This window comes from Lepisosteus platostomus, chromosome 26 (assembly GCF_059453375.1).
Source record: "Lepisosteus platostomus isolate fLepPlt1 chromosome 26, fLepPlt1.hap1, whole genome shotgun sequence".
NCBI lineage: Eukaryota > Metazoa > Chordata > Actinopteri > Semionotiformes > Lepisosteidae > Lepisosteus > Lepisosteus platostomus.
Window position 1 is genome coordinate 14,806,205 of NC_142636.1, and position 13,448 is coordinate 14,819,652.

General features: G+C 61.1%; 2 protein-coding genes across 3 annotated transcripts in view; both read left to right on the plus strand.

Annotated features, from left to right (window-relative positions):
* Positions 1-3,452, plus strand: part of LOC148640345 (uncharacterized) — a 29,701-nt gene extending 26,249 nt beyond the window's left edge. The window contains exons 4-5 of the mRNA XM_088621613.1: positions 305-724; positions 1,973-3,452. Of these exons, the coding sequence (XP_088477739.1) occupies positions 305-724; positions 1,973-3,309 (1,757 nt within the window). The 3' untranslated portion in view covers positions 3,310-3,452. The remainder of the gene's footprint in view (positions 1-304; positions 725-1,972) is intronic.
* A 1,366-nt stretch (positions 3,453-4,818) lies between these two features.
* LOC148640348 (uncharacterized) lies at positions 4,819-13,059 on the plus strand. 2 transcript variants are annotated; one of them, XM_088621210.1, is made up of 6 exons: positions 4,819-4,969; positions 6,572-6,745; positions 7,201-7,950; positions 8,267-9,754; positions 10,082-10,255; positions 10,828-13,059. In XM_088621210.1, exons 2-6 carry the CDS (start codon positions 6,598-6,600, stop codon positions 11,274-11,276), a joined length of 3,009 nt encoding a protein of 1,002 aa, XP_088477336.1. In that variant the 5' UTR covers positions 4,819-4,969; positions 6,572-6,597; the 3' UTR covers positions 11,277-13,059. The 2 variants fall into 2 exon arrangements, with proteins under 2 accessions (XP_088477336.1, XP_088477338.1); XM_088621212.1 differs by lacking the exon at positions 10,828-13,059 and adding an exon at positions 10,439-10,787.
* The last annotated feature ends 389 nt before the right edge of the window (positions 13,060-13,448 follow it).

The following is a 13,448-nucleotide window of genomic DNA, read 5'->3' on the forward strand; positions in this document are numbered from 1 at the left end:
CGCCCTTTGAATCTTCTTTTTGAGCTCCTTAATCATGAGCTGGTAATGAGGTAAAAGAAAAGTAAAACATGGTATTCAGGTCTCTAGTTCATCGGCTGAGCCCGACTATGAGAATATGGAGTTTGTCCACAAGAACCGGTACATTTTTACCACGCAAACCTTCCCCGCGGGTCCGAACGCACATCACCGCCTTGGGGGGAGCCTTCCAAACAAACGGTGTGTTTTGTGTGGGAAAATGCGAAATAAAAACCGGTCCAGAAGCGCGGCTCTTGACACAGCAGAGACCGCTTCTCGTCTGCAGGGTAACGTCACACGCCTGGAGGCTTGTGCGGCGAAGGGGGTGGAGACGGAGGGCAGTCCTGGCCCAACATGGCCGGTGTGTGCGTGCAGAAGCCCCGGGACGGCGCCCTGGACGGGCCGCTGCCGGGCCCGCAGGACCCCCGCGCTTCGCTGAGCCCCGCCGGGGCCGCCGGCGGATCGGCCCCCGTCCCACGCAGCCGCGACGGTGAAGCCGGGGAGGGCAGCGGGGCGGCGGCCGGCAGCGGCGGGGTCCTGAAAGCCCCGGTGCAGGCGAGAGAAAACACCACCGCGGCTCTTTCAGCCCCGGCGGAGGCCTCGGCGATCCTCGGCCTCGCCTGCGCCAGCCAGCGGGGACAGGCGCGTTCCGAGCCGGCGCCGGCACTCGGGCAGATCACGGGAACAAGCGAGAATCGCAAAAACACGGGTGAGAGAAGGGGAGGAAGTTCTATGACCTTACGCCGGTCAGCAACCATACAAAAAATGTTTTTTTTTTGTTTTTAGCTATTTACGATTGTAGTTGATGAGTCGATTGTATTAACCAGGATAGTCACGTTGTCTTAAGAGCACAGAGTGAACATCGATGAACTAAAGAAGCATTCGGAAATCATTAAAAAAACATGTAGTTTTACTAATTATTGCTGTTAGTACTCGAACCTTCGGTGGCAGAACTTCCTTAACAAAGAAGCAGGGAACCTTTTTCAAACACTATTCCTTCAATAATGTTTATGTGTCGAGCCCTGGCGTCTTCACTCCCTCTGTCTTTGTGTGGTTTGGCTGTATTGCCAGTTATCTGTTAATAAACAGATAATTAATTAGGGGCGGATGGGTGCGTGCTGCTTGTGTGTGGCCGGTGCACTATCCGGCCGGGCGCACGCCTTGAGCTCTTCCCAACTCCTGCTCTCCCTGTTCCGCGGCGGAACCCTTAATTGACGACTGGGAGACGATAGACTCGATGCCTGACTGATGAGGACAGGTATAACCTGGGGAGATGTGCTTCCCCACGGTTCATTGAGTGTGATGAAATGGGGGACGCAGTGGTCCGCACTGCTGCCTGACAGCGTGGGGGGCCCCGGGGTGCTGTCTGTGGGGAGTCTGCACGGTCTCCCGGTGTCAGCGGACTTTTCCTTCGGTGCTTTTCCTCCCACGCTCCAAAGACATGCTGGTGTGTTCATTGGCTTCTGGGCAAGGGTGTGTGTGTGTGTGTGTGTGTGTGTGTGTGTGTGTGTGTGTGTGAGCGAGCCTGTGTCCAGTGATGGACTGGTGTCCAGTCCAGGGGGTGTGAGCCTGTGTCCCGTGGTGGACTGGTGTCCAGTCCAGGGGGTGTGAGCCTGTGTCCCGTGGTGGACTGGTGTCCAGTCCAGGGGGTGTGAACCTGTGTCCTGTGGTGGACTGGTGTCCAGTCCAGGGGGTGTAAGCCTGTGTCCCGTGGTGGACTGGTATCCAGTCCAGGGTGTACCCCGCTTTGTGCCTGTTGCTCACTGGGATGGGCTCTGGCTTCCTCAGACCCTGTACTGGGTAGAGTGGTCAGGAAATGGATGGGTGTCCTATATGCGCAGGCGGGGCAGTGTCCCGGGACAGGAAGACACTCCGAGCAGCGCGCTTCTCCTGTGTGCGGTGACGGTGCCGAGGATGGCGGGGGCTGACCGGTGGGCCGCTGTCCGTGTCGTTCCAGGCTCTGCGGCGGAGGGTCCGGGCTGCGCGGTGTCCGGGGGGAGGAGGAGGAGGAGGAGTCCGGAGAGCCGGGGCAGCGGGAAGAGGAAGAGGAGTGCCGCCACTGGCGGGGGGCAGCCGACAGCCCGCCCCCCCCGCCGCCGGCGCGCCCCGGAGAAGCTGTACCGCTGCCCGCTGTGCCGCCAGGAGTTCCAGTACCGCGTGTCGGTGAACGCCCACATGAGGGCGCACTCCCTGGAGAGCCCCTTCCGCTGCCTGGAGTGCGGCAAGGGCCTGCCCTCCGGCCCGGCGCTGCACGCGCACCAGCGCTCCCACGCCGCGCTCAAGCCCTACGAGTGCCCCGAGTGCGGCGCCGCCTTCCGGCACCGCTCGGCGATGGCGGCCCACCGGCGCCGGCACTGGGCCCGCCGCCCCTTCCAGTGCAGCCTGTGCGGCAAGCGCTTCCGGCTCGGCGGCCACCTGCTCCGGCACCGCTTCCTGCACACGGGCCAGAGGCCCTTCCGCTGCCCCGACTGCGGCCGCACCTTCGCCTTCGCCCGCAGCGCGCGCGCCCACGGGCGGCTGCACCGGCGCCGGCCCCACCGCTGCCCACACTGCCGCCGGGCCTACCGCCAGGAGGCGGAGCTGGGCCGGCACCTGCTCCTCGCCCACGCCGGCGCCGGCGGGAAGCCCCTCCCCTGGCCGGGCAGCCCGCCGGCGCACCAGAAGACCCCCGCCCGCGCGCAGCAGCGCCCCCCGGAGGCCGGGGACCCCCGGAGGGAGTGGGGCCGGGGCGGGGCGGGGGACCAGGGTGCGGAGGGCTGGCCTGCCTGGGGGGCCAGCAGGGGGGCGGCGCAGGGGTCTCTGCTGTGTAATGGACTGACGTGGGGGCAGTTCGCCTGGCCGCCGGCGCTGCAGGGCGGGGCGGCCCGGCGGGCGCCAGGCTGGGACGCGGCGGCGGGGGCGTCGCCCACTCCACGCCAGCGGGACTCCACCGCCGTCCCGCGCCGCCCCGCCCCTCCAGCTGCCCCCCATCTCGGGGAGGAGAGGGGCGCGCGGGGGGCAGCGAAGCCCTTCCTCCTTCCTCCTCTTCCTCCTCTTCCTCCTGCTCCCCTGGCTCGGCTCGAGGACCTGAAGCGTGGCTCCGTGCCCCCCCCGGCGCGGCCCCCGGGAGACAGGGGGGCCCCTCAGCCTCAGCCTCAGCCGCAGAAGGACAGGCGCCCCCACGCCCCCGGCAGCCCTGCCCTGCAGCGCCCCCCGGTGGACCGGCGCCTGCAGTGCATGATCTGCGGCCGGTCGTACCCCCGCGAGCTGGACCTGCACCAGCACTACATGCAGCACGCGCAGGGGCAGATCTGAGGCCGCCCGGCTCTGGGTTCGAGAGGCCACTGGGACACTGGGACTGCACTGGCACTGGTACCGGCTCCGGGTTGGAGAGGCCACTGGGACACTGGGACTGCACTGGCACTGGTACCGGCTCCGGGTTCGAGAGGCCACTGGGACCCTGGGACTGCACTGGCACTGGTACCGGCTCCGGGTTCGAGAGGCCACTGGGACACTGGGACTGCACTGGCACTGGTACCGGCTCCGGGTTCGAGAGGCCCCAGGCCAGAACCTGGGACACTGGGACTGTGTCCTGGCCTGGGAAGAAATAAGCTGGGCTGACTTTTACTCCTGCCGCAGTGCCGGGAGATTCGGTGTTGCAAGAGCCGGAGCGGGGAGGTGGTGTGTGTGTGTGTGTGCGCGCGTGTGCGAGCGAGTGAGAGTGTGTGTGTGTGTGCGCGCACGAGCGAGTGAGAGAGAGTGTGTTGTTGAGAGAGTTGCAGGACTTGTTTGTGATTCTTCTGGAAGCCCAATAAAGTGATTCAGTCTGGAGAGGTCTGTTGTCTGACTTGACCCTTGACCCTCGACCCGACCAAGCTGCACAGCCCTGTTACTGAGACCGGTTCCCTGGTCCCAGGACACACCTGGACGAGATCCCCCAGTCAGCACAGGAAGGGCTTCTTTACACAGGGTGGTGGGGGTGTGGAACAACCTGCAATGTATGTTGGCAAAGCTGATATAACTATTAAACTTAATTCATGAGACAGGAACAAGTAATAGGTTTATTCCGTGCTGAAAAATAGAGGAAACAAAACACAAAATTTTGGACGTGGAGCCTGGCCAGTACCTGGATGGGAGACCTCCTGGGGAAAACTAAGGTTGCTGCTGGAAGAGGTGTTAGTGGGGCCAGCAGGGGGCGCTCACCCTGCGGTCTGTGTGGGTCCTAATGCCCCAGTGTAGTGACGGGGACACTAGACTGTAAACAGGCACCATCCTTCGGATAAGACGTAAAACAGAGGTCCTGACTCTCCGTGGTCATTAACAATCCCAGAGTGTCTCTCTAGAGGAGTAGGGGTGTTACCCTGGCGTCCTGGCCAAATTTTCCCCCTGGCCCTTACCAATCATGGCCTCCTAATAACCCCCTTCTCTGAACTGGCTTCATCACTCTGCTCTCCTCCCCACTGAGAGCTGGTGTGTGGGGAGAGTACTGGTGCATCATCCAGGTGGGGCTGCACACTGGTGGTGGTGGAGGGGATCCCCATTACCTGTAAAGCGCTTTGAGTGGAGTGTCCAGAAAAGCGCTATATAAGTGTAAGCAATTATTATTATTATTATTATTACTGCTTGTTCAGAGCCATTCAGCTCAATGGGGTAATTTTGTTCGTTTTACAGCACCGGATGAGCTGTTGGAACCTGTTTAATTAGTCCAGTTCAGACAGTAAGGTGCTGCTTATCCAGAACCAGGACTGGACTCCTTTGGACCGGTGTCACAGCCGCTGGCCCTGTGTTCTACTCTTCTTTTACCGAACCTGCGGGCCGCTTTTGTGAATATCGGCACTGCGCCAATGGGGGACGCAGCACAATGAAGGGCCCGCCCCCCTCTGATGTAACCACGCTCCTCGCTCTGACATCATTGGGCTGTGACGGCCAGGGCTGGTGACGTCATCAGTGCTATGCTCGGAGCAGGCGAAATCGGGTAAGTTTTGGGCATTTCTTGTTCCTTCTTTCATCGGGTGGGAACATACCCCTCTCCCCCCCATCTGTCGCCCTGGTGACTGATAGCGAGCACAGGGGCTTGTAGAGATGTAGACCTGTTTTTTAAAGAAAAGGGCTCAAGTCGTCCGACCTCCTGGTATGACAGACAGAAGTTGAGGCTGCGGCTGTAGCTCAGGGGATCTTCATTGTTATCGGAGCTGGACGGTGTCCGTCCGAGCGCACCTTGCTTTCCGTGCAAGTTGTTCTAAATGAAATGTCCTTCCCTGCCTTTAAAGGCGAGGGTCCAGCTCTCCCGGACCTTGTCTGCGGGGTGCGAGCGCTGCGGGCTCGTCTCCGCGATGCCCACAGCAGCCTTCCTGCTGCCCGGCCCGGCCGGACCCCCCGCCAGCCAGCGGCGATGGAAACAAACTCACTTCCTGCCGATTGCTACGAGCGGAAGGAAAACTCCTCCGCCTGAAGCTCCGCCTTTCTGAACATATCTCTCCTGGCTGTTGTCTCGTTGACTCTGCGGGCGGAAAGCACCCCTTTTCCCCAGAAGTTTGTAAAATAATACCACATTATAAGGCTGCTTACAAGGTTTCAGGTGTTTTCTTTTAAAATAATAATTTGGAGTCTTTCCAAGAGCTGTCTCTGAGCTTCGACAAGGCTTTTATCTAACGCAACCCCTTCCTCTCAGCCTGTCCTCTGTGCCCTGTTTGGACGGGCGAGCTCGCTCCGGTCCGTGTCTTCCAGCGATTCAGTTCCCAGAGCAGAGCGGCCCAGCTGTCTGGTTACGATCCACATGTGCTCTTAACCGTCCTGCGCCTGAGCTCCTGCTGCCGTTCTCCCGAGTGTCGGCCCGAGCCGAACCCGTGTCCGCTCCCTGTGGGCGGGTAACAGGGCCTCTTTCCACCACAGAGCAGCGCGGCCTGAGCTCAGCACTTCTGCTTCCTGCTGTTTGTGGTGGGCCGTGCCGTTCACGAGCAGCACAGTCATGACCCGCAGCTGCGGGCTCCAGGCTGGGGCTCGTGGGCTCGCTTTGCCCCAGTGAGATGCCCCCTCTGTAGGAGCGGGTAGCAAAGTCACGTTTCTGCAGCAGCTGACACCTGCTGCAGTGATGTTCCAAACAGTGGGGAAGGACAGAAATCAGGCTGGTCAGGGTCTGGCTTCCGATCCTGGGAGGGACGTCCCTGCGGAGCCTGAGCTCCTCGTCTTCTTGTCAAAACGGGTGCGACCCCAGAGCGAGTTCTCACTGCTTCAGAGCGGAAAAACGAGCTCCCGGAAGTCTCGGACCACTGCTTCCGACTCAGGGTCGAGGGAGCTGGAGTCTATCCCATCAGTCAGCTGGGTACAGTCCCAGGGCAGACAGACACACTCACTCACACCAGGGCCCGTTTCCCCAGATGCCAATCATATTCATAATAATCCCATCAGCATGTCTGGGAAATTAATCCATGCAAAGCTGGGGAGAACATGCAGACTCCACACAGACAGCACCCCAGGAACCGAGCCCAGGGCCCCGGAGCTCCGAGGCAGCGGTGCTGCCCACTGCTCCACTGTGGCGCTGTCCTGTGCGGCAGTGAACTCGAACCCTTGCCCGCAGGCTGCGAGAGAGAGCGTGCCCTCACCATGCCCAAGGCGGAGAGGACCATCCGCAGGGATGAGAGACGGGACTCCAGGATGCTGTTCTCCATGGGCCCTGCAGGGGGCAGCAGGGACATCCTGGAGGTGCTGTCCCAGGATCCTCGCCTCTCCCCCGAGCTTGCCCAGGACTCAGGTGAGGGACACAGACACACTGACCTGTCTCTCCAGGACCAGGACTGGACAGCCCTGCAGACACACTGACCGACCCTCCAGGACCAGGACTGGACAGCCCTGCAGACACACTGACCAGTCTCTCCAGGACCAGGACTGGACAGCCCTGCAGACACACTGACCTGTCTCTCCAGGACCAGGACTGGACAGCCCTGCTGACACACTGACTGTCCCTCCAGGACCAGGACTGGACAGCCCTGCTGACACACTGACTGACCCTCCAGGACCAGGACTGGACAGCCCTGCAGACACACTGGCCGGCCCTCCAGGACCAGGACTGGACAGCCCTGCAGGCACACTGACTGACCCTCCAGGACCAGGACTGGACAGCCCTGCGGACACACTGACCAGTCTCTCCAGGACCAGGACTGGACAGGGTGGTCAGAGCTGAACCTGATTGTCTCCCTCCGTCACCAGATGGAAACCCTGACGATACTGTGGTAGCGGCCGACTCCGAACTCGCCTGGCAGAACAGCGTGGCCGTGACCTCGCCGACCCCGCCCCCTTTCCCCGCCGCCCCCCGCCCGCCGCCGCACGCCAGGGCCCCGCGGAGCCGCCCCCCCGCGGCCTCCTCCTCGGCCCCCGGCTCCTTCTCCTGCGACATCTGCGGCAGGCCCTTCGCCTCGGCGCAGACGCTGGGCCTGCACCGGCGCCGGCACACGGGAGAGGGCCTGCTGAGCTGCCCGCACTGCCCCAAGTCCTTCGCCGGGCTCTCCAACTTCCAGCGCCACCTGCTGGTGCACACGGGCGAGCGCCCGCACCGCTGCCCCGTCTGCGACCGCGGCTTCAACCAGGCGGTCAACCTGCGGCGCCACGTGCGCACGCACTCCCGCCAGAAGGGCTTCCCCACGCTGGCGCACCTGCTGCAGCACCAGGTGCGCCAGCGGCTCCGGCTGCAGGCCGAGGGCGACGCCCCCCCGCGCGCCGGCTCCCTCCGCGACGCCGCCCCCGGCGCGCAGGACGGGGGGCTGGCCCAGCTGCTGGCCCCCCTGCGGGGCGGCCCGGCCCGGCGCCTGCGCGAGTACCTCTTCCAGGGGGGAGTGAAGGAGGAGGAGGAGGAGGAGGAGGAGGAGGCAGGGGCGTGGCCCGAGCCCCGGAGTCCTGGAGGAGCCCCGGAGCGCCCCGGGATCGGGACAGCGGACAGGAGGAGACGCGACGCAGCGGCAGGTAGAGACTCCGGTTCTGGATCAGTCCCTCCAGGGAAAGCCGGCCAGTGGACCCGGCGAGTTGGACTCCGGGCTGGACCAGCGCAAAGCGGCAGCTCACACAGCGCTCTGACTCGCCACAGGGCCTGCCGGCTGCAGAGACACACCGTCGTGTGAGCATTAATGTCCCCTGTCCACCCCCTGTCCACCCCCTGTCCACCCCCTGTCCACCTCCCTCTCCCTTGGTCTGCCCACCAGCTGCTTTGGAGAGAGCCTGGAGTGGCTCAGGCTGCTGAGGACCGGGAGTCCGACTGACAGGCACGTGCTGTGTTTTTCAGGGACGGAGGAGCTGGAGGAGGAGAAGCTGAAAGAGGGGTGTGAAGAAGAGGCGTCCGGGACACCCTTCCTCAGCGGGGGGAGAGGGGGCGGGCCCCCCAGCCCAGCGAGGAGCCCTGGGGGCCAAGGACGAGCCCGGCACAGTGACGAAGGGGGGGGAGGGCACGGAGAAGATCTGGGAGGGGCAATCGACCTGCGGGGCATTTCGGTGGTGGTGGTGGGCGGCGATGATGATGATGATGATGATGAGGAAGATGCAGGAGACACAGGAGCAAAGCTGGAGGAAGAAGAGGAAATAGGAAGGACTTTCCGGCTGCCGCCGGCAGGCGAGCTCGGCGGGACCCCCGCTCCGCCGGTCAGGGGGCGCCGCTGCCCCCCGTACACCTGCGGCAGGTGTGGCCGGCGCTTCGCCTGCAAGTCCAACTTCAACCGGCACTGGAAGGTGCACTCGGGCGAGAGGCCCTACAGCTGCCCCGTCTGCGGGCGGCGCTTCAGCCAGGTGTCCAACTGCCGGCGCCACCAGCAGGCACACCTGGCTCCGCCGGGACAGAGCGTCAGCCCGCGCGAGGAGGAGGGGGAGGAGGAGGAGGGGGAGGAGGAGCAGGAGCAGGAGCAGGAGCTGGCAGGGAGCGAGGGTGAGCAGCGGGGGAGTCACGGGGGAGGAGGAGGAGGAGACGAGGAAGGCGGGGGCGCCTCCGAGGGCGAGCCTGACCGGCTGGGCGATGAGGAGGGCGAGGAAGAGGAGGGCCGAGGCGGGGCGCAGAGGGCAGGGGGGCCCCCCGGGGCCCGGCTGTACCGCTGCAGCGCCTGCGGGCGCCGGTTCACCTGCAAGTCCAACCTGCACCGGCACTGGAAGGTGCACACGGGCGAGAGGCCCTACAGCTGCCCCGTCTGCGGCCGGCGCTTCAGCCAGGTGTCCAACTGCCGGCGCCACCTGCGCTCCCACAGCCAGGACCGGCCCTACCGCTGCCCGCACTGCGGCAAGACCTTCATCCAGACCGTGCACCTGCGCAACCACCTGCGCACGCACGCGCCGCACCAGGCGCAGGGGGGCCGCGCCGGCGGGGGCAGGGCGGCCGCGAGGAGGAGGCGAGAGGAGCAGAGGGGGCCCCGCGGGGCCCGGGCGGGAGGCGGGCCGGCGCGGGAGGCCTACATCTGCTCGCTGTGCGGCGTGACCTGCGGCTCGGTGCCCAGCCTGCAGAGCCACCAGGAGGTGATCCACGGCATCGGCACCGCCGGGGGCAGGCGGGCCGTGTGCCCGCTGTGCGGCCGCGTCTTCACGTCCGCCTCCAACCTGAAGAAGCACCAGGTGGTGCACTCTGGGCAGAGGCCCTACCGCTGCGAGGACTGCGGGCGCACCTTCAACCAGTCCGGCAACGCGCTGCGGCACCGGCGCACCCACCACGCCCCCGGCACCGGCGCCGCGCAGGGGGCGGGCGAGAGGAAGGGGGCGCCAGCGAGGAGAGCGGCGCAGAGGGCAGAGGTCAGAGGTGAGTACCGCTGGGGACACGTTTGCCCGGGCCGAACTGTCTGATCCCCCTTAGTGCACCTGGTGCAGCAGTTTCTCTCTGATCCTGCCCCCGATCTGTGTGCAGAGGGGCCGCAGGTGCAGAATGACCACTGTGTGTCTCCCAGCTGGGGCTGCTGGTGCAGAGTGACCTCTGTGTGTCTCCCAGCTGGGGCTGCTGGTTCAAAATGGCCGCTTAGTTAGCTTTGACAATGGGAAGTGATTTAGCTGGTCAGTAAAGAAAATAAAACTTTCTTCTTTGAAAAGAGCCTTTTCTTTTTCTAATAACCTTCTGTCGTTCCTGTTGCAGCAGCAAAACATGCCTCGGCTGGGGTCACGGCCCAAGACGACCTCCCTGACCCTGTGACATCATCGCCAGGGGCGGGGCTGGTAAAGGAGGAGTGGCCGGCAGCCAACCAATCAGAATCCAGAGACCTGGAGAGAACCGTCCTCCAGCCGCGGAGCAACCAATCAGCAGGAAGAGGTAAAAGCACACAAGAACTGTATTTCTGTTGCTTTTATTCGGTGTGTCCCAGCTCTGCTGATGGCTGAAGCAATGTTTGGGCCATGATATTGGTCCATTAAAGCAGTAGTCCAGCCATTTGCCTTCCTGTTCAAACCTGGCTTTAATTAATGGCTTTAATTCCGGTTTTGAACCTCCGATCAGCGATCCCAGCTGTTTGCTGAGAAGCCGAACTCATGACGAAGCTTCCAGACGACTCCGGGACATCGCTTGCTGTTCAGGACCTCCGACTTGCCGTCGAAGGGCAGTTTTTAAACTGGTGTCATGCGGATTCGGAATACCGCTGCCCAGAAGTTGGCCGGACTTACCCCACGTATCCTGGTTGCGTAGGTGTGGAGCAGGTGTTCCGGATGAGCAGTATTCCGAATTCGACCGGAGTCCTGCTCCCGTTAGGAATGGCAGTCGGGGGTCTTTGACCGCAGGACTGAGCAGAGCCAATGGGGTACCTGCGCTCTGGCTGGGGGCAGCCGGTGCAGTTTGGGGGTCTCTGAAGTGGCGGAGAGTGACATCTGGGGGTGATCTTGTCCTTGCAGCTCGGGGTGCGGAGGCCGGAGAGGAGAAGAAGGCGTCCCGGTGCGCGCTGGAAGCGGGGGAACCCCGAGACCCGCGGCCCAGTCCAGAGGGGTACCCCGCGGCGGCAGCGCCCCCTCTGGCGTGTGCGGAGCCCCCGTTCCCCTGCCGGGTGTGCGGGCGCAGCTTCCTGTCCCAGGGCAGCCTGAAGATCCACGAGCGCGGGCACACGGGCGAGCGCCCCTACCGCTGCCCGCTCTGCGGCAAGGGCTTCACCAACACGCCCAACTTCACGCGCCACCTGCTGGTGCACACGGGCGAGAAGCCCTGGCGCTGCGAGGACTGCGGCCGCCGCTTCAACCAGATCTCCAACCTCAACCGGCACCGGCGCAGCCACGGGCACGGCCAGCAGGGCGGCGCCGGCGCCACCGGCTCGCCGGCGGAGACAGCGCCCCCTGGGGAGCGGGCATAGACTCGCGGGCTCTCCGCAGCCACGGACGGAATTCCGCTTACCTGGAGTCTCTGGAGCCAGCCCCCCCCTGCACCCCAGTTCAGAAGGGGTTCAGTCGTCTCCGATGGAGGAGGGGGGCAGCGACGCTGGAGGTGGCGGCCGGGCGCTGGTCAGGGGGTGGGGGAAGGAAGAGGTGGGAGTTCAGGCTGCGCTACCTCACAACTCTTGGGGTTCTGATTTGTTCCTGTGTGTGTGTGTGTGTGTGTGTGTGTGTGTGTGTGTGTGTGTGTGTGTGTGTGTGTGTCCGTGTGTCCGTGTGTCCGTGTGTCCGTGTCCCGTGGTGGACTGGCCTGAGTGTGTGTGTGCGCCTGGTGACGGTCTGGTGTCCCATCTAGGCTGTTGTGTGTCTCTCCTGATGTGCACCCTGTGCTTTTGGAACAGTGTCCAGCTTCCTGAGAAACGTAAACCAGGATTAAGCGTCTTTCTGAAGATGGATGGATAAAAGAGAAAGGACCCAGTGTGGGGGGGCAGACAGGACCGACCCAGTGAGGGGGGGCAGACAGGACCGACCCAGTGTGGGGGGGCAGACAGGACCGACCCAGTGTGGGGGGGCTGACACAGAACAGGAACTTCCTTCCCAGCTGTCAGCACATGTGTCCTTGTTCGATGTGCAATGAATTACATAACAGGCCTCTTAAGCTAGCGTATTTCTTAGACATTATTTTTAAAAATCAGTTTTTAATCTGCATGAATGTCCCCTAAGTATAGACTTGAGTTCTCCTTGATGTTGAGGTTTTGAAAACATTTAGAAGGTCTGTTTCTAATTTGTCTGCTAATTAGTACAGTTACAAGTACATTTTATTGACTGGAAACTTGGCTAGACTGAAAACTGGGTACGCTAGGGTTCTGTGAAAGAGCAGCATTTAGAAACTGCTGCAACTCCTGAGACCCCAGTCCTTCAGGGGCTCTGGGGGTCTTCAGTCAGGGGTTAAAGGTCACTGTGAATCTGGGCTCATGAAGACAGTAACTGGCTCAGCTCAGTCCCTTAGACCCCAGTGCTTCAGGGGCTCTGAGTGTATTCATTGAGGGGTTAAAGGTCACTGTGAACTGTGAACCTGGACACATGAAGAAAGTTACTGGCTCAGTACAGTCACCGGAAGACCAGGCCCAGAATCCTGTTGCCTTAAAATGTCTATGATGTCTGTACTGTCTGGTGTTTCCTCTGGTTTTTAGTGTAGTTTCCTGTCTTGTCTATTAAGTGCTACTCCATCCAGACAGAAGGCACCCAGTAGTAAAGACGTTTTGTCAGGTACAATGCCAACAAGTCTTTTTTTAAAAGAACTGGTTTATTTTTCTTGTTCGTATTTGAAATGTCAGGCCTGTTGAAACTCGGGAAGAGGAGAGGTGTCACCCTGGTCTCTGTTATGGCAGTGGGGGAGAGCTGGCAAAGCCTAGAAAAACATTGCTTTTGTTTCCAGTATTTTAATTTGGTTATTTTCTTAAAAAATAAAATAAATCCTGCAGTTTTTGAAGTGTTTTTGAATTGAAAACACTTGTGTGTGCCTGCATAGTGCCCTCTGCTGTTGGGATTAATATAGGGTTATAGGTCACCATTATACCACTCTTCTAAATACGTGGTGGTCTAAGGTTTGAAAACAGTTGTGCTCTTTAACAGCCGTTTTGTCACAGTCTTCGCCTGCTGGTAGGCTGGGGATTGAAAGTCATGTATTGAAATGTGTAATAGTTTAAAAGGAGCATCCCAATGTTTCCTGAGAGATGATCAATTAAAAAAGTGTTAAACTAATCAGGTTATTAAAGCCCTTAATTGTACACCTGGATCAAAAAACATTTCAGCCCAGAGAAGGGTTTTTAGTCCTGTACCTACTCCCTGGTCTTCAGTCAAGAAATGTTCCTACTCTTGATGACATTGGGCCAAGAAGTGGAAACTACAGAAAAGTACAATTAAAACCAAGAACAGGAGGCTCTTCTTTACACAGAGGGTGGTGGGAGTGTGGAACAAGCTTCCCAGTCATGTGGTTGAAGCTGATACTCTGACTTCTCTCAAGACACAGCTGGATGAGATCCTTCAGTCAGGACAGGAGGTGCTTCTTTACACAGAAAGGGGTGGGAGTGTTGAACAAGCTTGCCATTTATAAGATACATTTTTAGAAATGTATATCCAACTTTGATAAA